The 24,573-nt window shown below is 43.0% G+C and overlaps 1 protein-coding gene across 2 annotated transcripts in view; it reads left to right on the forward strand.

Moving 5' to 3' along the window:
* Positions 1 to 24,573, forward strand: part of polq (polymerase (DNA directed), theta) — a 41,022-nt gene that overhangs the window by 12,424 nt on the left and 4,025 nt on the right. The window contains exons 11-27 of one of the 2 annotated variants that reach the window (XM_064352126.1): positions 379 to 591; positions 3,602 to 3,744; positions 4,417 to 4,603; positions 5,918 to 6,060; positions 6,717 to 6,910; positions 8,368 to 8,492; positions 11,415 to 11,658; positions 12,078 to 14,914; positions 15,269 to 15,412; positions 17,739 to 17,941; positions 18,464 to 18,704; positions 19,335 to 19,528; positions 20,004 to 20,138; positions 20,602 to 20,776; positions 21,363 to 21,489; positions 22,086 to 22,204; positions 22,928 to 23,112. In XM_064352126.1, the coding sequence (XP_064208196.1) occupies positions 379 to 591; positions 3,602 to 3,744; positions 4,417 to 4,603; positions 5,918 to 6,060; positions 6,717 to 6,910; positions 8,368 to 8,492; positions 11,415 to 11,658; positions 12,078 to 14,914; positions 15,269 to 15,412; positions 17,739 to 17,941; positions 18,464 to 18,704; positions 19,335 to 19,528; positions 20,004 to 20,138; positions 20,602 to 20,776; positions 21,363 to 21,489; positions 22,086 to 22,204; positions 22,928 to 23,112 (5,609 nt within the window). The remainder of the gene's footprint in view (positions 1 to 378; positions 592 to 3,601; positions 3,745 to 4,416; positions 4,604 to 5,917; positions 6,061 to 6,716; positions 6,911 to 8,367; positions 8,493 to 11,414; positions 11,659 to 12,077; positions 14,915 to 15,268; positions 15,413 to 17,738; positions 17,942 to 18,463; positions 18,705 to 19,334; positions 19,529 to 20,003; positions 20,139 to 20,601; positions 20,777 to 21,362; positions 21,490 to 22,085; positions 22,205 to 22,927; positions 23,113 to 24,573) is intronic. The other variant, XM_064352127.1, reaches the window with a different exon arrangement.

The following is a 24,573-nucleotide window of genomic DNA, read 5'->3' on the forward strand; positions in this document are numbered from 1 at the left end:
AAAGATACTGTGATATGAAAAAGAAAGTATATCATCTTTCAATCAAATGATTTTATATGTTAGGACATAACTAACCCTCATCTAGTTCTCCAAAAGTCCTAATGGTAGATAAATCTAACTCTTTGGCCACAACCACTAAATGTATTTTTGGAGACAAACGGGAAGCATTTGAAAAAATAATAAGGCTAAGATACCAAAAATGTGTTTTTTAAATCATAGGTGCAACCAAGTAAAAGTGCTCAAGTGCAAAAAATAAATAAAAATGTATAAATAAACTACAGCAAATATTTCGGTTGAGGGACCTTCATCAGTGCTTTCACAAGAATGTTTTGTATGTAAGGACATGACAGCCACTGTGCCCATGTCCCGGATCTCCAGGTTTGACATTTGATGAGCGGGACATCCTGGAGGGCGCGTTTCGACAGGGCCAGGTGAGGGTCCTGGTTGCCACCTCCACCCTGTCGTCTGGCGTGAACCTCCCCGCCCGCCGTGTCATCATACGCACACCTGTTTTCAATGGACGCCTGCTCGACATCCTCTCCTACAAGCAGATGTCTGGGAGGGCAGGGAGGAAAGGGGTGGACACCATGGGTAAGATATACGTAGGGCCACCAATCTGTCTCCACCATGTGACCTGCAGGGATTTAAACTTGTATTTCTATAGTTATCCTCCAGGGGTCCCCATAGGCACTCCAACAGCACAGTCAAGTAGCTAATTGTATAGTAAAGCATGTCTTTGGGCCAGTGCTCCTGACTCCTGGTCCTAGAGAGCCACGGGGCCTGCTTGCTTTCATAGTTACTCAGTATGTGAGTAGCGCAGCAATAGATTAGTTAAAATAGCTGACTGCACAGTCAACTCAAGTCACCTGGTTTCTTGATTTGAATCAGTCGCTGATATTAAAAATACAAAAACCAGCCAACTGTGGCTCTCCAGGCCCAGGAGTGAGTATTGCTGTAGTGAAAAGAAAAATGCAACCGTGTAAAGCAGGACTGTCCAATCTTAACCGAAAAGGGTTGAAGGTTTTTGTTTTAGCCCAGCACTAAAACACCGGAGTCTACTTAATGTCTTGATTGATGATTAGTTAAAGTTGGCTTATGAATTCATTTTTTTCTTTAACTTTTTTTGTGTGAGTTAAATGTTATATAACTGCTGTTATGACCCAGTCTTGGTCAGTCCATAACAGGAAATAGTATAAGGGAAGTGAGTGGGGAATGGGCAATGGGAATGAAAACTGCAGACCAACAGGCAACTCCAGTTCCTCTGGAGGGTATGGGGCAGCTTTGAACGCTGAACTTTGGTACAATTAATCTGCATGCTGAGAGCAAGAGTTCAAAGAGTGTACCCCCAATGGAGATGTAAAGCCGGGCACCCACCGCAAGCGTATCGACCGCGAGCGTACTACGCGCGTATTACGCGCGTAACTGAAGCGTAGTTGAAGCGTAGTTGAAGTACTGTTATTACAACGGCAGCGGGCGACGTCGTCTCCACCAGATGCGAACGCGTCGCGTACCGGCTGCGAAGCTCGCGCGACACAAGCGAACTGAAGCGTAGTTTTTCGCTTCGGTTCTATTTTTTCGGCTTGTCGCGCGTCACGATGGCCTGTTTATACACAGAAATATGCTCTAAAATGCTAGGTATACATGCTCTGATTTATATTTCATCCTTATATTACTGGGGGTGTATCCCTAGTTACCTCCCAGGTATTTTATAAGCAGCTAAAAAAATACAAGCCTTTTCATTTTTGTATTGTCCTTGCAGAAAAGAAAAAAAAAAAAAACTGGAACCTGGGGAAAAAACAAACTTAGTTTCGCTATCTTATTTTGCGGAGGGGGTGGGGTAAATTTGAAAATACACCACAGAAAGACGTAGCCTATTGAATGACGTAGAAGTGAATGCACCGAGCAGCGGTTTGTTAGCTCGAGTGTTGGAAGGTAGTTTTTAACCAACCATTGCTCAGCCTATTTGACTTCTCCGATGTCTTCGTTCGCCGTGATTAGCTGATTTTACTAAATCTGATCCTATAAATGTTTTGACGTGAATGACAAGACAACACAGGAATTCCCAATGGTTGATTACGGATTATTTATTATTATTATGATCATTACATATTCTTCATGAAATTGGCACGCTTGTTAACGTTGCGATTTAAGCTTATGGTAATTCTTGAAAGCGTTTACTTTCTCACGTATTTACATGAGTTAACGAAATATTACCAAATAACAAACTGAAAAAGGTCTCTCACCAAGTATTCGCTTACCCATAATCAAAAGTCCTGAACAAACGTGAAATACACGATGTAAGCCCACTGCAGACTGCGAGAGCTACTAGGAATATATAGCTTTAAGCAAGCCTTTGCGCGCCACAAACGGAACCAGTGGAGACACCCTACGCGTCGCACCGTGCTGTTTTGCCGTGCTGCTTACGCGACGCGTGCGGTGGGTGCCCGGCGTAAGAATCCACCCAGTCACCTTCAAAAACACTCTAACTAACTGGGAACACTCTAACTAACCAAGAGTCACTATATGCTGAGCGGAGGAGAAATACGAGAGTCGAGGTCGAATTGAACGAGTCAGTGGTCAAACACGAAATCCAATCAACAAACAGACTGGAAAGGCGAGAGGAAAATCTAAATTGAACAAAATAAGGTCAAACACGCAAAGTCAAAGTAATCACTACCCACAAGTAACAATCATGCGTTCAACGAGCCAGTCTCCCCTGGTGAATGGCAAACCGTGCCTTTTTCAAACTGAATAACCGGAGATGGAAATGGCAAATTTGATGACGAACCGGAAGAACAAGACGCGCAAAAGAGATAAATGTACAAGACAGAGGTTGTAATGCTACTCTCATTATTAATGTGGGCATTTCTCTCTGCTTCTAACAATACCTATCATGCCCCTGTACAACACTTAACAAGACCAGGTCAAAACCTAGTATATGGCTGGACCTAACACACTTAATCCGGCCGACGAATGGTGTAACTTCATAACTCGGCCGCCGATGGTGTAACTTCATCACTCAATGACTCAGTCACAGACATTAGCGTTTGTAGGGCTGGCCCCGCTGTTGCAGTCCAGCCAAAAATACTGTAGCATGTCCACGATAGTTAGTAATCAAACTGAATTTGACACATGAGTGTCACTTGTAAACCTTGCTTTCAATCATCACCTGTGCTTAATTAGTGGCAATTACTTGAGGTGGAGCAAATGGACTAATTGTTTTAGAAGGGCATGATAAAGAGATTAATGCAGCCTCTAGCTGGTGGAAGACTGAAGTACTATGCGAGAAAACAAGAGAAGGCCAACTGGTGACCTATAAGGGGTTGAAATATTCACCAACTGGATTTTGTTCCTACATCAGTTCTACTTGCAATGCAAAATAAATTGGTCTACTATAGGAATCCACTTTTTAAAACAAGCTGTGCATTGACATGAAAAATCCATTAACAGTTATGGTTGCTGAGCATTCTTATAGACATGATCAGAACAATTACAATAATTTGTTTTTTAATAAGGTTGAATTGTGGTCTAAATGAGGTTGAAATGAGGTTGACACTATGCTGAAATGAATAAGTGACATGATGCCTTCGTATTGCTGCAGGGGAGAGCATCCTGGTGTGTAAGGAGTCTGAGCGTCTGCAGGGGGTTAGCCTGATCCAGGGCTCCCTCAAACCAATCAGCAGCTGCCTGGTCAAGAAGGAAGGGGAGGGGCTAACCACCAGCATGATCAGGGCTATCCTGGAGGTACAGAGTGCCTATACACATGAGCAGCTTACACATTAACCACACTGGGGTCAATTTTAAGAATATATAAGGGCATGTATTCTTTATATATCCAGGTGAGAGCTCACCCTGAAAGCATCATGCACCAATCCACATGCACAAGCGTATTCAGGACATTAGAAATGGCAATTCAGTATATCAGTAATGTTAAAACAAATGTCAACCATGTAAATGGCTCATCTATTCTGTTACTGTTCTAAAAATGAAACCTTTGAACTTTGCATGTGGTATTAGCAGGTCCAGTTTATCTATTCCAACACCAAGGTGCATAATAAATAAAAGCTGTTTTAGGAATGTTAATTCTAAAATGAAAACATCAAAACATAATCGCAGATATTTGTAAGATGAGTGTCCGAATCTTGAAATAATTTGTTTAAGAATGTGGGAATGATTTTAAGAAAGAATATTGGAATGTAAGTCTTCAGAATTAAAGAATATAAGTTAAGAGTGTAGGCATGTGAGTTTAAGACAGTTGGGATGTAAGATTGTAAGAGTTTAAGAACTTTTATGGTACTGTACTGATATTGTATTTCAGAAATCAGCTGTACTTTGGCTATTGTTCTTGTGAATATATGTTTGATTTTAGTAAATACTTTTCTTTATTTCTCATGTTCATATTTCCATGTCCTGCAGATCATTGTTGGGGGTGTGGCCAGCACCCCAGAAGACGTGCGTACATATGCCTCGTGCACCCTGTTAGCAGCGAGCATTTCCAGTGGGCATGGGGAATTGGAGGGCGGAGCCATCGAGGCTTGCGTTGATTGGCTGATGGAGAATGAGTTCATCCAGATCCAGGTAGAAGGTGACGGTGAGCAGAAGAGTGAGTATGGCTAGAATGGTTCACACCTAAGTTTTGAATGTCCTCTGGATTAAAATGGGGATACTGTCCTGGCAGAGAAGCCATGTATCAGAAGAGACGTTGGTTACTGACATGGTGTTGTTACCGGAGATCACATTGCAGACAGTAGGGAGGTTCTTCTGTATCCTGGTAGAAGTCCCAACTTGTGTCACCTAACCAGTTTATTTGGTTCATTAATTATCTCCCTCTCAGCCTCAGTTGATGCCTGGTAAGCCCTTACGCCCTCTTGGATCAACTGTGACACTTACCATGTTGCGTGGGTCTATGTATTTACAATTATTGGTTGTGACATTTAATCTGGCATCATCTCTGCTCTTTGTCAAAACCTTGTACACTTTCTGTATGTAACTCTGGAGAACAGCATCTACGAATGCAAATAAATATTTGAGCATTCTGGAACAAAAATGGCCCTGTGGTTGCTACAGCTGCTATAGTAGTGATGATGGCTGTGGGGAATCCCCCTCCCCTTCACCATGAAGGCCCATGAAACTGAGGCTTTGTTTTTGAAGCTCATTTCCTGGTCTTGTTGAGAGACGTTGATCACTAGCGCCACTGCGGTTGGCTCCAGTATAGGTGTTTCCATATCCGGTTTCCATGTAAGCCTATGGTACAAATGCGATCAAAAAGTAAATTATTTTTTCTCACAAGAACGTATAGTCACAATATGTGTATTTTGTTCGTCTTATGTCTGTCCACGGGCCGATTTCATTATTTATTGTGTCATTTGGGCACTGTTCTAATATTTCTGTGAACCAATGAGGTACACTTCCTGATCAATTCGGAGGACTGAGCTACCGTAGGGGCTACAGTCTATGGTCACTGGGGTGGGAGGTGGCGCCTCATGGCCTTGACATTGCGGCTCCGACTCATCGTCCACCTGTTATCTGTGCAAAGTCAGAAAACGCAGACATCCCATTTCGTGTAGTGATTTCATTATGGCGTGTGCATTTACAGCTGCACTGATCGAGCATAAATTAATCCTTCTTTGAAGATTTTTCGGTAGCTAAGTCATTATTAATATTTCCTTTAGCCTACTTAACCAAATAATTAGTTGGCAGAAAGCGTAATCAGCAAACACTTATTTGCTATATTGGGTAGTCTAGGATTCTAAAACAGTTAGCAACTTCGGTTACCAAGCCATTTGGTTAGCAAGCTAGCTAACTAACCCTATCCGGCAAATATTCAATCTGTCAAATGTGTTTGACAGTCTATGGATCAAATACAGTCCCTTGCTATGACAAATTGTGTCACTGTGACACTTTCCCTCCCTTCCAGCTGAACGGTACTGCCCCACACACCTGGGCACGGCCACCCTGTCCTCCTCCCTTTCCCCGCCCGAGGCATTGGGAATATTCGCCGACCTCCAGAGGGCAATGAAAGGCTTTGTCTTGGAGAATGACCTCCACATCCTCTACCAGGTAACTCTGTCTATTTCTAATGTGTTCTAATACATTAGAAATAGACAGTCTCCAACCCTGATACTGGAGAGCTACAGGGTCTGCTGGTTTTTGTTTTCACCTTAAAATCAGCACCCAATTGAGACCCAAGATACCAGGTGAGTTGAGTTAACTGTGTAATCAACTGCTCTAATTGATTCATGAAGTGCAGATTTACTATGAAAACCAGCAGACCCTGTAGCTCTCCAGGACCAGGGTTGGAGACTACTGCTTTAGACACTGCCAGCTGTACCAGATACTGAAAAGAAATGCTTGTCCAGTTGCATCCGGTTATTGAAAATTGCATTTAATTTTGTATGGGAAGAAATTACATCTCTTCTGTTGGTAACTGAGTTGGTAGTGGTCGGAGGCAGTGTAATATATTGATTAAGGACGTGAGCTTCTGCCAGAGAGGTTGCAGGTTCAATTCCTTGGTGGGGTACTGCCCTTTTATTGTTAAGCAAGGTACTGACCCAGAAGTGTTTGAGCAGTTATCCAGCTGTGTGAATTGATTGTACATTTAAAAAATAAACTGTGTAAGTTGATCTGGATAAGAACATCTGCTGAATGTAATTTTGAAAGGTAATACATGTGAAGGGTCTTTTGTTGTTGGTTTTCTTTTTTGGTGTTTGACAAAGATAACCCCTGTGTATGCGGAGTGGATGACGATTGACTGGTATCAGTTTTTCTGCCTGTGGGAGAGCCTGCCTTCCTCTATGAAGCGTGTGGCTGAGATGGTCGGGATTCAGGAGGGCTTCCTGGCCCGCTCCGTTGGCGGGAAAATTGTCGCCAAAACAGAAAAACAGCGCAGGCAGATGGCTATTCACAAACGGTACTGTTCCTCTGCGGCTTTTTACATCTAATAACCACTTTTCACTGATAAAATAATGTAACAACTGCTTGTAAAATGAAAACAAAGGAAAACTGAAGCTAAACTTAGGCGAAAATGTAATAAAACCAGCAATTATTTCACAGCCAATGTGATTATGTAAAATGTAGATTATTATAGTTCTAGTGTTGTGTGGCTGCTGGCTTGTATAGTGACACAGTGCAGGGGGGTGGCTGGTGATGAATGGCCAAGACACACAGGAGAACGAAGGTGCCTTGAGGGCGAAGAGCACCAAAGAAAGAAAATGCGACAAAATAACCGCTTCAGAATTCCTTCTAAAAGGCACCGCTTCCTGAAAGAAACATCAAAGGACACCACAGGGTTGGAAAGGTGGAACGCACCGTAGCTGTGTTGTAAAACCATTGTACCCCCAGCCCTCTATTTAGCTTGTCAACTTATGGGCGGTGAGAAACAGCTGCTACCCTGCCTGTCAGTGGGGTTGACGCCCTCTGCGGTCCTGCAGCTCTCCCTGGTCGCCGAAGAACCAGAGATATTGAATAGACAAATCCCCAAGCACAGAAGCAGGCCTCTCTGCCTCTGCGGCAGTGTAGTTCTGCAGGAGGAATGCAGTGCTGTTCTCCCATGAGAAAGTCAAGCAACTTACCATTATGCCTTGCCGATGGAGGTGGAACTCCCGGTCTCAAATGGCATTTTGGGAAGCTCCCATATATGCTTGATCAGGTTCAGATATGGTGACTGAGAAGGCCATTGTATGTGGATGATGTCATGCTCATTATCCCAATGGGTAACCGCACATGCTCTCTTGGTAAGAGTATTATCCCCCCTGGAAGACCGGAAATGAACGACCAATGTTGGAACCAAGCACACAGGCCTGAAGCCTTCTTTAGGCATGTGCCACACATTTGTTTGTTTGTCGAATGAGGTAAAGGACAATTCATCTGACTATATTGCCTGTGCTCTTTGTACCACTGTACTCGCAAACATGCATGGCCAGGGGTGATGTTAAATGCATTCCCGTCACACACTCATTTTGCATTGTTCTTTTATTGCCCCTTTTCCTCACATTTTGAAAGTCTAACCACCGCTGTCAATTTGGGAATGAACAAATGGACACATACTATCCTCCCACGTGTGTGTTATATATGCCGCTTTTACACTGACCCCCGGTTTACATGAGTCCGAGAAACTTGTGCAACTTGAGCAAGCACAGCACAGGCCCCTGATTGGCCAGCAGGGATCGCTTGTCAGCAGTGAGACACAGCCATCCCCATAGTCTGAATCTCTCCCTCCATACGCAATACTATGGGCAATTATGCATCGTCCTGCTTCAACAGAATTCTGTGTGGCTTATTGAAACATTAAAACTGTGCCTTAACAGGATGCGCCACCCAGCAGCCCACATTTGTATTTTTCTTTTTCTTTTTATTTTTGGGACACAGGTTTTTCACCACTCTGGTGCTGCTTGAGCTCATCAGCGAGGTTCCCCTGGCAACCGTTGCCAAGAAGTATGGCTGCAGCCGGGGACAGCTGCAGTCTCTCCAGCAGTCTGCCTCCACCTACGCAGGTAAGACCTTTAACCAAACCTGTCTCCTCCCCCCTGTATCATTCCATAATGCAAACTGGTTCTACATCCATTCCTCAGTCTGTCAAGCTGCTAAAAAAAAACATAGCCTCAGGATAGGCCATGGACCATGGGTAATTGCAGTTGTTTGGGGAAATATAATGTAATAGTGGCAGTGTACTATGGTGCTAGTGCAGTTAGGATGTGTGCCTGTGTATGTTTTATAATGATCTATTATTAATTAAATTTGCTACAATTTTGTACTGTTTTATTACACTGCATCAACATGAGTCTCCTGTATGTGAAAGGGAGTATGGCTTGTAATGCAAGTGAAATTTCAGAGAAATCTGACAATGAAGTATAATTAATCTAATCTAATCTATAGAAGAGATGCCAGAGTACTAAGTATATATTTGTCCAAATGTAGGCAGCAAGGTTGTATTTGAAAAAGGGTTTTTCTCATTTCATTTAAAATTTCCCAGAATTAAGATTTTGCAAAGTTCAAAACTATATCTCCCATTTTAACAATTGAAACAAATGAAAAAAATCATGATCCTTCAGTCTGGGATCAGAAGCTTTTTTTGAAAAATACATTGACTCATTAGATACTGGTAGCATTCCTGCAGATCACTGACAATTTTAAAAGAAGCATGTGACGTGGTGAATGTTGAATTTTCTTCCTTTAATTATACTCCTGTACAAATTGTCACGTAAGGTGTGCTAGCTCATAAATTCCTCTCTGACTTACCTTACCAGTCCATTAGGGGGAATCTGCTATATGTTAATGATGTAATAATCAAGTATTCCAGTATAATGTGAGTGTTTCGGTTCAGTGATGCTTTTTGACTGCCAGAGTTAGTAATTTACACCGCCAGTCATGATTTGCACGCAAAGCACATCTTCTCTTTGCCTGTAACCTGGAGACAAAAACTAAATTGATCAATCTGGACGGGCTCACCTCATGCTCCTTGTCTACTCTCTGCCTATCCACATAATTTAAGGATCAGTGGATCGATGCGAGTCCTGCGTCAACCTTTTGGGTGGCACAGAGGATTATCAGGGTGTTCTTTGGTTTCAGATTACTGGGTTTGATTTGAAAAAAGAAAAGCATAATAAGAATAACATTTTTTTCAACTGCAGTTTAACAAGGTCTCAATCTAATTCTTATTCTATTTTCATTTTATAGTTCTTATATAATTTCATATCTTGGACTGGAATTCTATATACTTAATTCTCCTGAATGTGTGGGCCAAGTGTAAACTGACATCCTTAAATGGATGAATCTTTTTTTTATCAAAAAAATGATAAATGTATTTTTTGAACAGTATGTCATGAACACTCAAACAACATTTTGATGCTTCTTTGTCGATCTTAATCTTGCATTATTGGTCAGTTAATCTGCATACGATTTATCAACAATAATCGGCGCAGAGACATTTACTAATACAAGATTCACGTTGCATTGTATTTTTATCAATCTAAAAGTGGTCCATTACCCTGGCATTTAGCCTGCTTTAATCAATGCTAATTCTCTAACAGGAATAATTTATGGAATGATTAAATCGATAATTCTAGGCTGATAACACCTTCATTGTGTCCTGACTCTTAGCACAACGACATGCGGTAATGTTGTTATCAACCCACTTGTGATTTTACACAACATCATTAGGAAATAATTAATCTTCCTTAGCATTGATCAGGTCCTCATATTACAATCATTTATTGTATTACATTGATCAGGTTTTTATTATCAACAATTATCATGTTGTTTTATGCGTGCATTTTGCACACACACACACACACTCAGGGGCTGGACAAAGTGAAGTGCTTAAATCACAATTGCAAAGGTAATGATACAGGTGAGTCCGATTAATATTGCCAGTTAGCAGTATGTCAGCTATAAAAGAGTTCTGACAATCAGAGTTCTGACAATCAGCGCTTTGATATGTGAGTTTTCAAAGCAACATGAGACAACTAACACAAAGAGTTTCAAAGAGGCCAAATGGCCTGTGCCCAAATTGCAGGTCCATCACTCACAAAAACTGCAAAATGATTTACTGTGGCAAGGAGAACTGCGTTAAAAATTACACTTCAACCTAACATATCTGTTACATGTTATACATGGTGGTGGATCTGTAATGGTTTGGCCAGTGATGTAATGGGAGTTATTGGGTGGTTTAATGAACACCAGGATTAAGTCAAATGCCTTCCATGGCCTTAACTATCACCAGACATCTAAACATCATTGAACCTTTATGGGGTAGTTCTGGAGTTGAGAGTACAGTTTATTTCAACCTTAATCAAAGAATTGGATAACTGGCTGCTTTGGCGGTCACTTGTGTATGGCGGTCCCTGTCCATGATATCCACTTTTTGGCACTCCCTTGTACTTTTCTCTATATATTGTCTTTGCATCACGGTCACCTGCACAGCATGGCCGGCAACCATTTTGCTGCTCTCCCACAGGAGCTTTATTGATGTGTGTGACAGTTACTAGTTTTGCTCGTATTGATTTTAAAATGGCAGCTCATAATCCAGTTACACTGGCACTGGGAAAAATTGAAATGATTAGAAAAGTTGATGGAGGCAGAAGCACTCTACTTACAAGAAAAATCTTTTTTACAAGAAAAATTTTTACAAGAAAAATCCAACTGTCTATCTCCCCCAAGCCAATATTCAATTTTTAATTGTAGGGCGGCTATGGCCTCTGGTGCCTTGTTGCTTTGGGAAAACAGATTTACACACATGGAGATACTTCTGTCAATTCTGTGGGACTCTGAACCGAATTGCATCAGATATCACATAGATCACAGACACCACTGACGATACATACAAGAGTGTGTGAATTATTTGTTTACTAAGCATTGACATGTTGTATATGACGCCATGTAAGAGCTTACACGTGTGCATGCGTGTGCCCCCACAGGCATGGTGACTGTGTTCTGTAACCGTCTGGGATGGCACAACCTGGAGCTGCTGCTGTCCCAGTTCCAGAGCCGGCTGAATTTTGGGGTGCAGAGGGAGCTGTGCGACCTGGTGAGGGTGTTCCTCCTCAACGCCCAGCGTGCACGGGCACTCTACAATGCGGGGTTCCTCACCGTGTCCGACCTGGCCCGTGCCAGTCCAGACGTTGTGGAGAAGGTCCTGAAGAAAGCTGTCCCTTTTAAGAGGTAGGCCCACGGGAAAACACAACGGTCTTTTGAATAGTTTTTTTAAGGCAGTTATTCAAAGATTTGAGGGCTCAGTGAGCTGTATTGTACCAGCTGTTGTTGTTTGTTGCTGGAGCTTGTTGATCCGTTTCTTTTTTAGTCTGCCAGACAAAATTAACAACTTAAAGAAGGCCTTTTGTTATATAATACAAGATTATATTACACTTTTTTATAAGTGGTGCACACTCCGGAGCATTTCATCCTTCCTACCAACATACTTTGCACCAATAGCTTTTATGTGGGGAAAAAGGGTAACTGTAATGTGGATAGGCTATTCAGGTATTGATAGTTCCTATTTTCTATGTGCAGTGATCCTCATGCCCTCAGTGATGCCTTGATTTGCATATAATGGTCATGACATAATTTCCTTTGTGTCACAGCTCTCGGCAGGCAGCTGATGAGAGCGAGCAGGAGGCGCAGGAGCGTCGGAGCGCACGCTGTATCTGGGTGAGTGGGAGGCGGGGCCTGACTGAGAAGGAGGCGGCACTGCAGATTGTGGCTGAGGCCCAGCTACTCCTGCAGCAGGACCTGGCCCTCCTTGGGGTTCAGTGGAACCCGGAATCCCTCCCCCAGAAGCCCTCTGACCCCCCTTCATTCGCCACCGAACCTGCACAAGACCCACCATCCCAGCCACACTCACTTCAGGGGTTGCACAAGGTTACAGCTGAGGGCTGTGCCCAACAAGCCAAGAGGGACTCTGCGGTGGGGCAGGGGAACAACTTCAATGATGGAAAGAGCCACAATTTGTCCTGCGACAGAGCCAGGTTCTCTGCCCCTCATAGAAGTTCCCTACCTTCTCTGGCAAAGTCAGAGGAACATCCCACCAAGGATTTCCTGAGGGCAACGGTTATAGACCCACTGAATCAGTCTCCTAATCTAGGAAGGACCAAGCCAGATGCTCAGTCCGTCACGCTGAACAAAGTCCTAAAGTCCATAAACTCTGACAAAAATCTGACCGATGAAGCCACTGTGGAGCTATCCTCCAAGCCCAAGCTTCCTCCTGAATCCAGTGTGGCTGGCCCATCTTGCCCCAGGAAGGAGCGCATTCTTGAGTCAGAGGGCGACCCTCACAGTAAGCAACCTCTGACTCCTATATCCAAGCGCAGGAAGGTGGATGGTCATGTGACCATGGCGGTTGCACCTAAGAAAGCATCCCATCTTTGTACGGTTGCGAATGAAGGGGAGGTAGTCGAAAGGAATCCACTCGTCCCCAAACCATCATCATCGTCATCTTGTTCGTTAAAGCATTGTGAACCTAAAGCCAGAGTCAACAGGGAAACCATAAAAGCAGCAATTTCTGGGAGTGAGCCGAAACAGGTGTGTCTGGAGAACCAAGAGAGGGATGATTCTTCTGAATGCATGGGTGATGTCCCATCTGTCGGTCTGAGGAAACGGCAGCAGAAATCAAAGCACTGCGATGCGGGTAACAGCTGTGGGACCGTGGTATGGGAGGCACAGAGCAGAGCTTCGCTACTTCATGTCCCACTGTCCCACTTTGATAATGAGAAAAGGGATTCGCGGGTGCGTCAACATCTTGGATTTCTGGGAAAGCAGACCTCACCTCCACTCCCAGAACAGAGGAGGTGCAGGGCTGGGGCTGTGGAGGGCAGGGCAGCTGAGACGGAGACGTGTGAGTCTCCCGATCTGTACACAAGTGGGCAGGAGGAGGTGTTCGGGGACAGCTTTCAGCTGGACACCCAGACTGAGAAGATGATGATGCAGCTTCATGAGAGCCCAGTGGTGTCCCACAACGACTATAGTTCGAAGCCAAGAATCTCACCAGAATCAAAACAAACACATACCGATCATCAAAGTCTGGGGCAGGAACGCCCGACTGAGGAGAATCGGGCCTGCTCGGATTTGCATCAGGAACTGTTAATGGATGATCGTTCTTGTGAAGGGGCAAGGGGCAGTGACTCACCTGCCAAAGCTCCACCCAGATACAACACCTCCCTCACCGACAGCCAGATGGAGGACATCCTGGCCTACAGCACTCAGGCTTCTGACTGTCATGGAGAGGCTCAGCATGCTGTTAAAACAAACATTCGGTCAAGTGAAATTCATTCTCTGCCAGATGCCGACAGGGAGTGGGCTGAGAGCGCTACTGAAAGCAGCATCAACAGGAGCAGTAGTTTCCTGTTTGATAGTTTGAATGAGGATTTCCTGTTGGACAGCCCGACAGAGGGGAGGCCATTGGAGGAGGCTGGAGGTGGGGCCACAGACATGAACACCAGCCACATTTCCTCTGCACAGGCACAGCGGGAAGATGACGAGAAGCCAGAGAATGACCCTGAGGCTATCCAATGGGGCGAATCCTCCTTCAGCCTGTCAGAGTGGGGTGATTCATTGCAGATTGGGGAGCCCTACCTTAACAGGCTGACCACTGTTCTCAGATCAGTGAGCGATGAGCTGCCGCTGAGGCCGACCAGTGTAACACGATGCCTGTCCAATGGTACATTTGCATCTGAGACTGTTAAGCATGCTAGCAACATACAGAATCCAGCTGTTTCAACTGATAGAGCTCTGTCGGAAAGGTCGTTTCACTTGAGCCCGGGAATGCAGGACATTCTAGACCAGTGGCCCAGCATGTCCGGAAAATTCACAAGCTCCCTCAACGCTCCTGTAGATGTCGAAACAGACCAACATGCCCCCGAACAGGTGACCACAGAGTCAATCGGACAGAGGAGCTTGAAGACTAGTTTGGAGTGTGACTCAGGAACAGAAGATGAAAGGGGCGGTGGATCTGAATCCCGATGTCCAGCTGAGGAACTGGAATCTGGGCCAAGAGGCCACAAGGATCTGGTTCCTCCAACACCAGTTCCGGTCACTCCCAGAATCAAAATGACCATGACCATTTCATCTGCACAGTCGTCACCAGTCACTCCTGCCCCGTCTCTCCTGGGAAACACAGTGGCCGTGACAACGCCCCAAGTCCAACCTCCTCCTACCGTGTCGGACCCAGACCCTGACCCGGACACATCCCTGATCGAGGAGGGCTTCTCGCTCCAGCTGTCTCAGGACCCCCCCCAGACCACCACCTCCCTTCCTAGCAGCCCTGAGGGCTTTGCCATCATTGATGTGGCTAGTGATTACCGTCTGTTCAACACCTTCATCCAGGAGTGGAAGTCTAAGAGTCGCTTCTCGATTGCTCTGGCCTGTGAGAGGAAGGAGCACATGCGGTCTCCCAAATCTGCCATTGGTGGAAGGTTTCGGCCAGGTGAGTCTATGTCATTATGATATTATTCCAATTTTAGTGGGGGGTTTCTTTTGAGGACCCTGACAGTTTTTGTGTGACAGAGAAACGTCTGTATCTAAAATATGCTTCTCTGCACATAAAAACTGCCCAGGCCAATCTGAAACACAAAAAATTTAATGATGTGCAAAAACCCCAAAAAGTGAACTGTGCTTTTAACTTGGGGGGCAGGCACTGTTTATATGTTTTTCAAATATTTTAAATTGTTGTAAAAAAAATTATATAAATCATAACTCAGTGCTCTGAAAATCCCTCAAAATTATATTTTCCATATTTGATTAATTAAATCTCATAAACGATCAATTTTATTTTTTTTAGGGAACACTAATGCGAAGAACAATGAGAGCATAGATGGGTTTCCTGTGAAAGGAAATGAGGTTCTGATCCTGACTGGGATGTCTGTTTGCTGGGGAGGAAAAGATGCTTATTATGTCTCACTGCTGCGAGAGCAGCCAATCAGAGGTAAGAGTAGACCCCAGATCAGCCAATCACTGGTCAGAAATCATAGTTAGAGACTCAAGTAAGGAGTTGGTCTTGTAACCAGAAGGTCACACATGGTCACAGGTTCAATTCCTAGGTAGAACACTGCTGTTGTATCTTTGAGCATGGTACTTAACCTGCATTGCTTCGGTATATATCCAGCTGTATAAATGGATGCAATAGATATGTAAAAAAAAAAAGTTGTGTAAGTTGCTCTGGATAAGAGCGTCTGCTAAATACCTGTAATGTATTACGTCAGTTAATCAGTGTCTGTTTTTGTATAGTGCAGTTTACAAGCAAGTTCATACAATGAACTCAAATAGTAGTCACACGCTGCTTCTCAGTCTGCCAGTTTACTGCAGTTATTTTCAGGCTAAAGTTCTAGAGTTAATAAGTCTTCTTGGTCTAACAATGTTTTTCCAGCCTTGTTTTATCATTGTGGTGTAAACCATAAAGCCTTTCCATTGTTATAATAATTTTTTAACACAAATTGCAAGCTCCTATCCAGACTAGGGTTGCAAAGGGTCGGAATATTTCCGGTAAATTTCCAGAAATCTTGGAAGGGAAGTTAAGCTTGGGAGTTTTGGAAATTTGGAACAATTTCAATATAAAAATCTTACCTTTTAATAGTGAACTTATTTGGGGGGGAATACACATAAACAAAGCAATACTAGGTCTTATGGCATGTTTTGGTTAAAAGGATTCCCATTTATTTTGAATTGTAACCATACACTGCATTCAGCAGCGCACTCTTCCATCACATGTACTGATAATTTGCCAGCATCTCTTTAAAGGTGCAGTGTGTAGAATTTAGTGGCATCTAGCGGAATGGACTTGGCAGAAATGGAATATAATATTCATAAGTATGTTTTAATTAGTGTATAATCCCATGAAAATAAGAATCGTTGTGTTTTCGTTACTTTAGAATGAGCCCTTTATATCTACATAGGGAGCGGGTCCTCTTCTACGGAGGCCGCCATGTTTCACCGCCATGTTTCTACTGTAGCCCAGAACTGACAAACGGCTCTAGAGAGGGCCAGTCAGAAGAGACTAAGTCATATATTGGACAATCCGTTCGTGAAATATAGGCGCATTTGTCATTCCTGGGTACCTTCCAAAATAGCTGTGCATAATACCACACGTTGTTTACGGCGTTGTCACCCTTTTTAGTACAGTCTGGCTTGATTGACAATCCATTTATTCAGTAGGTGAGAAAGTTTTGTTATCATCGCATTCACTTACGCATTCACTCTGTGGTCGCAGTAAAATGCGTTGCATCTAACAAAACGTTGTCAACGATTTTTCGTAATTTCTTGGAAAATACTATTATTATTGAGGACTTCTGGACATAGCTAAGCCATATGTTTGCTGATAGACATAGCTGACATCGTTTTCTGGTGTAAGACAGAATCGGATAGAAATATATTATTGATTTACTGTCTCTATCTATTGAAAACAGATTTCATCATTGCTATGTAACTATTACTGCTCAAAATATTTCAGTTATATACGATATTTTTGAAATTGAGTGTCTTTAAATAGGTTTGTGGTATTTTATAATAAGGATAATTCACCCTGTAATGTAAGCGTTAGTTAGTAGTGCAATAGTTTTTGTGACACATCATGTCTTTCTATGATTTACCATGCAAAGCAGCTAACGTTAGCGATGAAACGCTACCACAAATGCGGAACAATTAACAATCACAATCGCTATTTTACTTGTAAGCTATAGTTTTACATACTAAATAACTAAATACAATTTATAAATCTATCAAGGAACCTCATCACTTGACACTTGGCTACTCGATGTTGTCGTAGACGATGACATCATTTTTGGAACTTACAGGCCATCGTAGCTTCTCCTACGCCATTGGAATGGGAGGGGTGGGGGGGGGTATTCAGTTGGTTGTAATCTGCAACCTTACCACTAGATGCCACTAAATCCTACACACTGCACCTTTAATTAGTCTTCTTGGTCTAACAATGTTTTTACAGCCTTGTTTTATCATTGTGGTGTAAACCATAAAGCCTTTCCGTTGTTGTAATAATTTTTTAACACAAATTGCAAGCTTCTATCCAGACTATCTGTGCTGTCGATGTTTCCTAACTCAACAACTTATAAAACTGGTTTAAAATGTAACATAACTAAACTATAATTATGTCTTGGGAAATGGAATAAGAAGCAATTTTACTGTTTCCGAAAATGCAATCTGGCAAGGTTTTTCCTCCACACCAGCAATGTAACAATGTATGTACATCACCTGGGATAGGGGTACCTCAGCTTTCTCTCTTTCGCCCCCTCGTGCAGACGTCAGTGCGAGCTTAGCCCCTCCCCCTCTGGATGAGAGCCTATCGGTGGAAGAGAGGCTGAAGCAAGTCCAGGCCTGTCTCAGGAGAGGCAATCTTTCACCAGCAGAAGGAGCTGTGGTTGCATACGACTTCATTCAGTTGTACAAGACTCTTTTACTGGCATGTGGGCTGTCACTGGAGGGCAACTTTGAAGACCCCAAGGTAAGAGCTGCTTACTGTTCCCCCAATACAGTACTAGCCTGGAAGGAACTGAAGCTTGAGTGAACTGTGTTTGCAGTAGTGTTTTTTAGCCCATGTGTTCCCTGTCACCCTAAAAAGAGAAACCCAACCCCACTCAAATGAAGATAGTCAAAATACCTTTGCGGGAATTGGAGTCCAGAGCATTAGTTTGTAGTGTGTCACAAGCTGTGACTCCCAACTCCCATCATTTCCCTTTTTAGAAACATTCCTGTGGTGTATTTATCTTTTTTAAATGTACTTTTTATGCATCTGACGTCAGAGCACAGCAGGGTTCCATTTCGCTTCAATGAATTCAGGAAACTTAATTTCAATCCATTAATGTAACAAATTCTTATAAAAGATTATGCCCATTTTTCAATTCATGAAATTAATTGAAATGGAACTAACCCCTGGAGCACTGTGGAACAGGATTATCTGAACAGACATTGGCCTCACACCGTGCAGTTCATAATTTTCATTTTGATTGGTTCCCACGTCTTGCAGGTGGCTTGCTGGCTGCTGGATCCCGGGTCCAAGGAGCGCACGCTCCACAACATGGTGACGAACTTCAGCCCTGCGGAGCTCCCCCTGTTGGAGGGCATCGGCCCCGGACAGGGCGTTCGGAGCCTGGGCATGGGCGGGGACAGCAGCCACACGGGGCGCTATCGAGCCGCCATCGAGTCTGTTCTCGTCTTCAGCACCATGGCTCAGCTCACCGGCCTCCTGGAGAAAGACAGGCTGCTAGGTATCCAAACAACCCTTACATTCTTTCTTTTCATAGTTAAGATTTTTATAAACCGTCCCTCAGCTAGTGATGGTAAGTGAGGTTTCAGGAGCCTGCGTAATGAGTGGAGCTACTGCAGTGAGCTTATTTGAATCGATCAGAACCATTAGCGCTCCACAGTGAACCACAATGTAAGTATGTCCCATTTTAGGTTTCATTAAGTTTTATGAAGTGGTTATGGAAAGCTGTTGGATACGCTGGTTTTTATTGTTACTCAGCACTTAATTGATCATACACACCCAATTAAGTGCACCCAACGGAATTGCCCATTGCTGATCTACATTAATGTTACAAAAGACAGTACAGTATGTTTGCTTCTTCTTTTGCACAGCTGTATGGATATCTAATAGGCTGAATTAAAGTACCAAATTTAAGTGTGGGTATTTTTTTTTTAAACTTCCATTTCATAAAGGCCAGTAGGGACTGGATCACTAATATGCAATTGGACAGTTATTTAATATTTACTCAAAAAGGTAATTAGGGAATGTTCACCTGATTGGTGGTTGTACTGCAGGTTTCTCTGTAGGCTTTTTGACCTCCAGCCTACTGACCATCCCCGGTACTGTGCCTTCCTCCCCCCTCCCATGACAGATGTGTTCCGTCAGGTGGAGATGCCCTCTCTGTACTGCTTGGCTCTCCTGGAGCTGAACGGAGTGGGGTTCAGCACCACGGAGTGTGACACTCAGAAGCACATTATGCAGGCGAAGCTTAAAGCTTTGGAGTCCCAGGCCTACCAGCTTGCAGGCCACACCTTCTCCCTCACCCGCCCAGAGGACATTGCCGAGGTTTGCAACAATGTTAATATTTATGTTGGTGTACTGGACACTGAATTGAAATGGAACTGCCTCCACAAGCCTGGTGTCAACCTTTGTATGCACTTGAATGTTTGTACTAGTTTTAATACCTCTGCCACCAAAATGTTTTCATATCGACCCAACAATCAAAAAAACTGATCCATCGTCAAACATTACACCATGTTTTTTTTTCTAAATATGTTCCTGAGCATTTGTTGTTCACAAGCAGAAACTCACACAGGGGTGATATTATTACTTCTGCTCCCCCTTGTGGTGGCTAATGATATAAGCAAACATATTTGCTCATAGATAGCGTTCATTCCTCTGCCAAGCAACAGATGGCACTGTTGAGCTTTACGGCAGGTCAGCAGAAGCAAACAGGAATGTGTTTGTTGACTGTGATTTTATGCATGTGGTCTGTTGGAAAATAGGGAGGGGCTAACCCCTTCTTGATGTGTCTATTTAGGTACTATTTCTGGAGCTCAAGCTGCCACCAAATGGAGACCTGAATGGGCTGAGGAATAAGAGAACTCTGGGATATGCCAGGAGGTCTGCCGCTGCAACCAGAGTCAAACTGGCCAAGCAGTTCAGCACCACAAAGGTATTGTCGGGTTCCTATGGCCCTTGAAAACCTATACAAATATTTTAGTCCTCAAAATTCATTGAAAGTGGTCAAATATCCCAATGCCATGGAAATTCAGGGACGAAAGTTTGACAAAATAATAAAACATTTGTGATTACATGCATGATTCTCTTTAACTCACAAGATTGTTTTCAATCAAAGCACTATGAAGGGTTGCTTGGTTTTTTTCCCCCCGGAAGACATCAGTCACTGGAAATTAATGTTTGTGCTTTTGCGTACATTAAATATTTTAAAGTTATGAGCCACAAGCTTTTTGTACACTTTGCAAATGTTGTAATGTCAGCAAGGTATGTATGTAGTCTTGTTATTGCTTTGACCTTATTAGCACCCTTATCTCAAAGAGAAACTGCATTCACTTCTGCAGCCTTCTGATTGGCCAGCACCTGGACCACTATATCTAATCGGCTACTGCTTTTTTCAGGATGTGTTGGAGAAGCTGAAACCACTGCATGCGTTGCCAGGGGTGATCTTGGAGTGGAGGCGAATCACCAATGCTATGACCAAGGTGGTGTTTCCCCTGCAGCGTGAGAAATGCTGGCTCCCTCTGCTGGACATGGAGAGAATATACCCTGTCTCACAGACACACACAGCCACAGGTATAGTTATATTTATCTGGTGCGACTTACAAGTAAGGGCATATTCCCTCATGTTGCTTTGGAAACCAATATATCAAAGTGCTGATTGTCAGACCTCTTTTATAGCCCAGATATACTGCTAATTGCCATTCATCGGTGTAGCTGAATTTGTAATTGTGATTTAGTTACTTCAAAGTCCTTTTTCATGTTTCAGTTATTTTGTCCCGACAATTTGTGCTTGTGTGTGCGCGCGCGCGTGTGTGTGTCAAGTTTGTGGTTAGGCTTTTCAGCACATTGCATTCAGTAGAGAATGGAAAAAGGCAAGAACAGTTCATGTGTTTCCTTCAGAACTTTTCTCTTTAGATTTTTCTTAGAAAAGCCACACAGCAGTTTGCTCATCTCGAAAGTAGTAGTACAATACACAGATGAGTGACAGTTGTGAATGTGGCCTGTGATCCAAAGGCAATAAAGAAATGATTTAACTTACAACTAATTGAAAAAGAACCTTAAAGTAAATTCTTTCACGGTCAGTTTTGATGCGTTAAATATTATGCTGTGGGGTTATAAAAGGCTTGTTTTCAGGTCTGTACCTTTTTCTCCAATTCAGGTAGAGTGAGCTTCACAGAGCCCAACATTCAGAATGTGCCAAAGGATTTTGAGATTCACATGCCAACTCTCATCGGCGAAAGCCCCCCGTCCCAGGAAAGGGGCAAGGCCATCCTCACAAAGCCTGGGTAAACGCAGAAACCACAGACTGCGTGGCCGTACAATGCTCTGTAAACCATTGTAATGCAGCCTGCATGACATTGTGGCTTTGTAATGCAGTCTGTAGTCATAGAGAATGGTAATGCAGCTTGTCTTTGTAACATTAGAACAATATATTGTAGCCTAGGCGACAATATAACATTGTAATGAATCCTCCATGGTGTTGTAATGCTGAAACGTGATAATGCAGTCTCAACATTATAACATTGCAATGTACCCTCCGTAACACTGAAACATTGTCTCCACCGAAGCATTGGCCTTATAATGCAGTCCCTGTAACATTATAAAGCAGCCTCTGTAACATCACTGTAGTGCATTGTCTCCCTAATGTAGCAATTTTATATAACTTAATGGCATTGTAACTTTCTACAATGTAGCCTTCCTAAACATTGTTAAATTGCTATGTTGAACTGCAGCTCCATAGCGATAATTTTTTAATGCAATGCCTGCAGCATTATAATTCAGCCTCCAAACTATTGTAATTGTGGCACAACTCCTGTGTAATTGTAACATTGAGAGAGAAGACAGCATTGTAATGCCATTATTGCTGTCATTTGCATTTCAGGAGTAGAAGATCAAAGATCCATCGAGAGCTAGCCTTACTGGTCAGAGCACCTAAGGGGTCACCAGAGAAAGGGATGCCTTTTTCGGTCAGCATGAGGCATGCCTTTGTGCCTTTCCCAGGTAAATCTTTTCCACGGAGCAGGCAAAAAACCACGGGTCCCCAACCCTGAGAGCCACAGGATGTGCTGGCTTTCAGCCAAACCGATTAATTAATGCTATAGTTTACAGTTAGCTGAATCTTACCTTGTTTCTCAGGTCAGAATTGTTTTGTTTTTTTTTTTGTTTTTTTTTGCTGATTCTAAACTATAGAACAGAAACTGGCACGAGAGTTTGGGGGGTCATTTCCATTTCAATTTGGGAAAACAGTTCAGTAATTAAAATTCAGTTCATCATTTGAATTTCAGTTAATTTCCTCAATTGGCTAAATTAAAATGGAATTGATCCCTAACTCTGACCAAAAGACCCAAATTGATCCCTAACCCAGCCTCTTCAATGCCTAAGTTGGGGGGATCCGTGCATTGGATAAAAACTTGCCATTAAAGTGCAACTCCACCCAAAAGTCATTATTTCATATGTTAGTCTTCACTTTATGAATAATAATATATCTCAGTTGTAATGTGTTGTATATAATAAATATTTAAGGTCAGAACAAAGAAAACATACACAGGCTCAGGGTAGTTAAATCATCATGTCATGTTTTCTGTGACTTTTGCAGACACAGAAAAGGAGTATTTGGTTTTTGACACACAAAATACAGGTTACTGTACATCAGTTATTCTGAGGGTAAAACTGAACATGCCAAATCCTGACGTTTGTGTGAATGAGTGATTCGCCGTGTCATAGGGGGCCTGATCCTGGCGGCCGATTACTCCCAGCTTGAGCTGCGGATCCTGGCCCACCTCTCCCGCGACCGGCGCCTCCTGCAGGCCCTGAACAGCGGTGCAGACGTCTTCCGCAGCATCGCGGCCGAGTGGCGGATGATCGAACCCGAGGCTGTGGATGACAACTTGCGCCAACAGGCCAAGCAGGTGAGGGAAGGTAGCGAACCAAGATGAGCATTGAACCACTGTGTAAATTGAATAATGTATGTTTTATACATTATATATTCATGCTTGGGGGGCTGGCAGAAAGAGAGATCCAAATTCACTTTTCCTTTATAAAAATAAAAAGTGATGTGATGAAAAACCGACATGCGGTGTCACACTTCCGTGCTAGCATAGTTAAAGGCATACTATGCAGGATTTTTAGCCTTGCTGTGGTCCTGTGTTTACAATCAAAGAAATCTCCTCCTCCATCTTCAGCCCCACCCACTCACCTCCGTTTCTATATTTTATTTCCATTTTTATATCATTGTTGTTTTTATATACCCATTTTCCGATGGCCATCATCATCAAGGAAAAGCAATTCCAAGGCTGACTCTGATTTTTGAACAAGCCCTGACAGTTTGACGTTTCACTATACTGCGACTTCTCCTCCACCATTGCAGTAGCTACAAACAATCTGCTGAAACCCGATCCCTCCCTGTGGGCTCTGTAGCTACACCCTCCACTCCCCACCCAGAAATGAGTGTCACACCCAGAAACGTCCTGAACAAATCTTAGGCAAATACAGGCAGAGGAGTGCAGATTCAGCAGAGATTATCAGTGCATCCTAGCTATGACTGAACATAGTTATTTTATGATATTTTCGCGCTAATAATCCTGCATAGTATGCATCTAACCTACATTAGAACTTTAGCAATGTTGCATTAATACTCTCTCTGTCATAAAAGTGTTATTAGATATAGATAGATAGATACTGTATTGTCCACTTTTGTGGAGATTTGCCTTTGGCTTCACCATAGTTACAATAAAAACAAGCAGTCACACAATACAGGCTACAAACAACACAATACTAACAATATAGGTTTAGACAACACAGGCTACAAACAACCCAGTACATAGACAACACAACAGAGCTTCAAGTACCTTCCCAGTACATTAGAGTGCTATGGTCAAAATATTGCTATGGTCAAGTATTTATCAAAGCAATGGCATGTGGAATGAAAGACTTCTTAAATATGTTGTTTATTTGAGGCTCTGGGTACTCTATAGCGCCTCCCAGAGGGGAGCATGTCAAACTCATTATGAAGGGGATGTGAAGGATCAGCCAAGATTTGCTGAGCTTTGTACCTGTTCCGGAGCACATAGATCTCAGGCAGTCGTCTCTGTGGCTTCCCTGTAATTTTACTGGCCATGTTTACATGTTTATTAGCATGGTATAATTCCCTGTAGCTCGTCTACCTCATACAGATGCTCTTAAGTCCTTTTGCATTGTAAGTGGCTGTGGTTAAGTGCCTCTGCTAATTGTAAATTGAATGTAATGTAATGTAATGGTATGAACAGTGCATGTTTCTAGTGTTGTGCCTCCTTTGGAATTTTCACATGAAACTTTAGACATTGAGCATTTTTTTAAGAAGGGGTAATGCTGCAGCGCCACCTCTCTTAACT

This window comes from Anguilla rostrata, chromosome 9, assembly GCF_018555375.3.
Source record: "Anguilla rostrata isolate EN2019 chromosome 9, ASM1855537v3, whole genome shotgun sequence".
Classification (NCBI taxonomy): domain Eukaryota; kingdom Metazoa; phylum Chordata; class Actinopteri; order Anguilliformes; family Anguillidae; genus Anguilla; species Anguilla rostrata.